This window comes from Anneissia japonica, unplaced genomic scaffold (assembly GCF_011630105.1).
Source record: "Anneissia japonica isolate Jap-2015-1 unplaced genomic scaffold, ASM1163010v1 scaffold1374_len1023071_cov147, whole genome shotgun sequence".
NCBI classification, from domain to species: Eukaryota; Metazoa; Echinodermata; class Crinoidea; order Comatulida; family Comatulidae; genus Anneissia; species Anneissia japonica.
In genome coordinates, this window is record NW_022728671.1 from 137,808 (window position 1) to 144,293 (window position 6,486).

The window sequence follows — 6,486 nt, forward strand, 5'->3', positions numbered from 1 at the left end:
GATACGCCGAAGAGATAAGATTTTCATGAAAGGTGCTAATTCCAAGAGTACGAGTAACGCATATCCAATACTATAGCACAAGTGGACTACTATGTATCCTACGCACTTTCAGACGTTACCCCGATGTGTTGCAATATTCACTAAAAGTGGTTACGATAACAGGTAGAATAATGGAAGGTGTAAGGTGTTAAGGAATTTGAAAATGACAAGGTTTATCAAGAAGTTTGCGTCTAAACTTTTGCAGATCATGTTCGTTTTGTACAGGTATTCGATTGAATTTTTTAAGCGTTTTGATTGAGAACCTAGGCTAGGCCTATGCTCTACTCTAGCGGCTAGCCTCTTCCCTTCCTGCTGGCAGTGGTTGTTGTGTCCTAGCATAGGCTGGAAATTTTCAGTACCGATGGTTGGTACACTATTCTAGGCCTAGGCTTACTCGTACAAACCAACTTGTACCCAGTGCAGGAGGGCCTAAAATCTCAAGGAAATCTGGACGGCCTCCAGCACTCGCAAGCAAGCAAGATTCTGAAATTAATCCATCCTACTACTAGCCTAGTCTAGGGTAGGCCTATATAGATAGGCCAGTGGCTCAGTGGGGGGGGGGGGGGCTATAGCCCCCCGGTCGGGGAAGGCGATGAATTTTGAACAAATAAAAAAGAAACATTTACATGTAATATTTGTTTAGCCACCATACTGTTTGTGTTAGTTTTTCATCACAACAACAACAATAACAATAATAATAATAATAATAATAATAATAATTTAATTAATGAGACTAATTAAAAATAATTTGCGTTCTGTTATGACAAATGCTCATTTAGATAGCCTCATGATGGTTGGAATACATCGTGATAGGTGAAGCAACCTCGACCATGACAGCGTGGTTGACAGATTTCATCCAAAATTTCCAAAATATAGAATTTCACTTTCAAGAATGAGGATTTGAAAATAAATTAGATGGTTACATCGCATACTCTTTGTTTCTTGCTTTATTCAAAATGTTTTGGTTTTGGAAGCTGATTTCAACATTAGAAAGCATAACCTACATGAAGTCATATTATAGTAACTCGATGCCTATCAAATAAATAATAAAAATTCGTCATAATTCATCAAATATCCGTGGCTTCCAGGGGGCGAAGCCCCCTGGACCTCCACCCCAGCCAAGTGAGACTCGATTTGCTCCACTAGCGCCCCCCCCCCTGTCTGGGCCTTTAGCCCCTCCGTCGGGCAGGTCCTAGCGCCATCACTGCTATAGGCCCTAGTTGCCGCCTACATGTATGTATATATCTCGGCAAAATTTCATGGAATAGAAAAAACACAAAAACATTTTGCCCATGACAGAAGCAAATGTCTCGAAATAGTGGAGAGCCTTATGTCGCAAGACACTACTGATGATGATGTTTTCACTGATTTATTATCAATTTTCTCCTGGAAGTCAGTGCTGATGGGTATCATTACAGTAGATACCCATTACAGTATGTGCAGGAAAATAAAATTAAATGTGTTTAAAAAGCTCATAACCAGATCAGTGGGGACTCGAGAAAGCGGGACAGCCGGCCCGGACCCCCTGGATATTTAAATAGAACCAAAAAATTGAATATCCCTTACGTAATAATATAATATATTATTGACAGAAGATTGCCATTAATTGTTCTGTAGTCGTGGCATTTTAAATTTTATTTACTGTATTTATTTTTGGTGAGTTGCTCAATTATGGACTTGTTTTGTGCTTCGCGAGTTACTGTTCCTTTTCATGATCATAATTTGTTATTTTCTTAAACATGCAATGATTACAAGTTACTGCAAGTAATTAGTAAATAAATAATAACACTAATTTATTCACGTTTTTTTTTTTTGTAGGTGGTTATGGAATTTGCTTCTTCTGATGATGATCCTTCTTAGCCCCCTTGCCATTATTACTACCTGTTTAATCGTATATGTCAAGTCGCGTATTACACGAGATAAACGCAAGAAGTTTCCACAGCTATGGCAGGCAACAGAGGATGGAATGCAGCCAGTCGTGGTTGCTTTCTTTCATCCGTACTGCAATGCAGGAGGGGGCGGGGAGAGGGTGCTCTGGTGCGCCATCCAATCATTGCAGAGAAGGTTAGTCATGTATAGCGCCAAAGGTCATTCACAATGACCTCATTTACAGTGACCTGTTTTCTTGTATCATGCCGAATTTCAAGTGTTGACATTTTTAGCTCAATACTGTAACTGTATTTTTAATTACAAAATTGTAAACACAAAAATTGAAATAAAAAACAACAATACCATTGGTACTTTGCATTACCATCTGAACCTGCACACTTTTACTCAACATTGAGGTCCAGTGCCGTATCCATATCCACACAGATAGAGATACAGAAAAGAACCAAAAAATTTAGCAACACAATTAATTAATCTTTCTGGTACACGAGATACAGTTCTGTAGATGTTAACTGTTGTTGATGAGGCAGCGTTGATCAGATTTTGACTACATGGCCGTGTCTGTGGCAAATCAACAAACATAACTTGACATTTTCACTTTTCGAAAAAAAAAATAGAGCTTACAAAAGTTTGCATGTTTGCAACTTGGAAATAAATTGTCATCTCTTCAGAAATTTTGCAGGACTAAATTATCTATAGACATTATGATTGTATGTAAAATTTTAATTACAACCATTGATTTATTGCAAAGTTATTAACGATATTCACAGATATGTTGTTTTACCACGGAAACATGTCAGGCGTGGCCTGACGTGTTCATTATTTCAAGGGCAACATATTTTTTTAATTCACGTCTGGGACAGTCATATGCATTATCTAGCTTGTGCATACGTCGTTGTTAAGATTATTGATATAAAAACACATCAACCAGTTGAATTTGCTGTGCCAAACTTCATCAGCTCAAAACAATTTTTGAATACCATTCCAAAGCAAAACGTAGATACGTTGTATTGCTCCGTATCTGGCAGTTATGTTATTTTACCACAGAAAATCACTAGATTCTAAGTTTTATGCTTAAAGATAGGTGGTGCTGTCAATGAGAAACAACTCATTGTTGAGACCAGAAATTTTCACAGGTGATTCCCAAATGATATTATCTCAAAATTGACAAAAATGTCAGTTACGTTGTTTTGCCTCGAGACGGCCGCAAATTTTTCTATTAAAAACAACATGTGTCATAGTTTTATATACATTTTTGTTTATTGTTTACATGTTAATTATCCTTCATTTTTTGTTTTTGTATAGATATTCCTTTGTACGATGTGTAATATACACGGGTGATCAAAATGTAACCGGTGACGAGATTGTATCGAAAGCGAAGGAGCGCTTCAACATTACTGTCGAAAAACCAGTGGAGTTTGTGTTCCTAAATAAACGTAACCTAGTGGAGGCGAGTACGTACCCTTACTTCACATTGCTTGGACAAAGTCTGGGCTCTGTTGCACTCGGCCTAGAAGCATTGCAGAAGCTTACACCAGACGTATTTATCGATTCCATGGGTTATGCTTTTACTATCCCGCTTTTTAAATACATTGGAAGTTGTCGGACAGGGTCGTACGTGCATTATCCAACTATTAGCACTGATATGCTAAACCGGGTCGCAGAGAGAAAAGCGGCTCACAATAATCCAAGTTTCGTTGCAAGAAACCCGGTACTAAGCCGCTTAAAAATAATCTATTACCGCCTCTTTGCATATGTTTACGGTGTGATGGGTGCACGGAATGAAGTGATAATGGTTAATTCTTCGTGGACAGAGGGTCATATATTAGATATCTGGCGATGTCCACAGACAACCAGCATTGTGTTTCCTCCTTGCGACACATCAGCTTTTCTGGAAATTCCATTACGCAATGATGCACCATGTGAGCACAGCATTGTCTCAATTGCGCAATTTAGACCCGAAAAGGATCATCAATTACAAATCCGAGCATTCCATGAGTTACTTCAAATTTACTCAAATGATGCGTACCGTAACCTTCGTCTGGTTCTCGTGGGTAGCTGTAGAAACAGTAAGGATATGGAAAGAGTAGATGAACTCCGTGAATTGTGTGAGAAATTGAACATACGAGGGAACGTGGAATTTAAGCTCAACGTGAGTTTCGGTGAGCTTAAACAGCACTTAGCAGAAGCTACTATTGGACTTCACACAATGTGGAATGAGCACTTTGGAATTGGTTAGTTTGTCATTTTACTTTAAATCACACTTACTTGGCACCACAGGCAGAAAGTCACAAAAATCTGCTGCAGTCATCTCCACACGAACCGGGGCATAGGCTGCTTTTGACCTGGGGGTGTACGGAAATTGAGAATGCTAAATCCCTATTCCAATGAAAACTTAATGGTCATTTTTAGTACAGTATTTTATCCCACTTGGAACTAATTTAGTCCAAAATGGATCCAAACCATGGGTCTGCCTTGGGGTTCTGATCAGGGTCCTAGAGTAGAACTTCCTGTGAGGTCAAGGGAGAGAGAGTAAAGTTTGGTTTTGGACCACATGAGGAACTGCAATAATCAGATGACATCAAGAGGCATCCAATGACAGGGGGGCCTGACTTGTCTGATATTCCTGCTGACACCTCTTGGTAACTGCAACTGCTACCACATACTCATTAGTGTGAAGAGAAACAGTTATGCATAATATTTAATAAATGTCAATATATATTTTTATTTGTTAATTTAAGAAAAGTTTGTATATGTATTGTGAGAAACTGTTATGCATAATATTTAATAAATGTCAATATATATTTTTATTTGTTAATTTAAGAAAAGTTTGTATATGTGTTTGATCAATAATTTTTATTAAGTATGTAATTTGTAAATTTAGACGAAGTTCTGTGCAATATTTAACCAGAAAAAAAAACAAAGTTTATTACTCAAGGGTCATTCATGAACTCTTGACCTTAATTGAAAGCCCTCAGCCTTAAATACACTTCACCATATGCGTTTACTATTGTTTTCGCATAGTACCATACAATCTGATCCAGTTTCAGATTTCTTTTTTCCTTCATTTTGAGATACTATCGGAATGTCCAAAGCTGAAAAGATGAATGATGCTTGGTATGCATGCTTTGTATTCACATTAAAAACGTTGACCTCTTTAAAATTAATTTTTTTTTCTTTTTCTTGGCTGATTTTATTTTGCGTAGGTGTCGTTGAATGCATGGCGGCCGGTACCATCATACTCGCACACAATTCTGGTGGCCCGAAGAAAGATATCGTCGTCAGATATAAAGGCCAACCAACTGGATTTCTGGCTAGTGATGTCAATAGTTACGCTGAAACCATGGCAACCATCTTACAACTTAAACCAGCTGATCGGTTGAAGATTCGTCGAAATGCTAGAGAGTCCATTAAACGCTTTTCTGAAGAGGCTTTTGAGGAGAAATTTTTAATTGCAACAGAAATTTTGTTTCGCTGATAGTAGTTTCTGAAATTATACTACAATTTGGACAAAGCTGAAAATAATTTAAAAGTATTTTTAATAAATTTACATTCCATACACCAGGGCCAGATCCCGAGAAACATTGGAGTAGGGATCATGCGATATATGAAGCACCGAAGCGGGGAGGGGTTACATTTTCGTTTAGAAGTGCTTGACCATAGGTTGGGGGTGGGGAGGTTGTCATAGCCCTGGTTTCCCCCCCCCCCTTCTGTACACAGTACTAAAGGCTATTGTATATGAAAAAACGAATAATCAAAATTCAAAATAAAAATTTTTAAAGATCTTTTCAAATATTGAGATATTATTAGCCACATGCATAACAAATAAAGGTTGTAGCTATTGTTACACCAGTTTTTAAAAAATACCTACAGGTTACCCACAATATGGTCACATGACCCTACTTAACAAGAGAGTCATTCCAGAAGAATTGTACATGCGAAACAGAAACAGAAACACAAGACGGAGGAGAAAGTATCTTATTTTTGGAAATTTCAATTCAGCGGCGGCATAATAAAAATGAAGAAAAACTGAAATTTCCATTTTTCGTGGTGGGGTGGTGCTAATTGGCAGGCCAAAAATAAAATTTTATTTTTATTTGAAATCATAATTTTTGGTCGGGAGGTGGGTTCGCTAAACAAGGTATAGAAAGATGGTAATGAACCAAATTACAATTCATTTGTCTGTATTCATTATACTTGCTTATTAAAAAATAAAAACATCCTGATCTATTAATTCTTCTGATTGACTTATAAGTATGTACTCTCTTGATAAAAAAAGGTATTGAATCAAACAAAATTATATAGGGCTGCTGTTTTCACGTAGCAATGCAAAAACAATTTTAGGAAAATTTGAGGAAACGAAAGGGAATTGAACCAGATGTGAAAAGAAAAGATCCATATGGATTATGATTAGCATCAAAGTGAAATATGTAAACACATGTTAGGGTCAAAGTTGATGTCACTGAAATATTTATTTCACCTTTGCATCCATCAGTAGATTATCCCGACCAAACAACATAGGGTCATTAAATTAAATTGAACATGTATGGAGAAACTATT

General features: G+C 37.2%; 1 protein-coding gene across 1 annotated transcript; it reads left to right on the plus strand.

Moving 5' to 3' along the window:
- Positions 1–63: 63 nt before the first annotated feature.
- On the plus strand, positions 64–6,185 carry LOC117114463 (GDP-Man:Man(3)GlcNAc(2)-PP-Dol alpha-1,2-mannosyltransferase-like). The gene is made up of 4 exons (XM_033258131.1): positions 64–264; positions 1,858–2,103; positions 3,232–4,160; positions 5,133–6,185. The coding sequence occupies exons 1-4, from the start codon at positions 203–205 to the stop codon at positions 5,402–5,404; spliced, it is 1,509 nt and encodes a 502-aa protein (XP_033114022.1). The 5' UTR covers positions 64–202; the 3' UTR covers positions 5,405–6,185.
- The last annotated feature ends 301 nt before the right edge of the window (positions 6,186–6,486 follow it).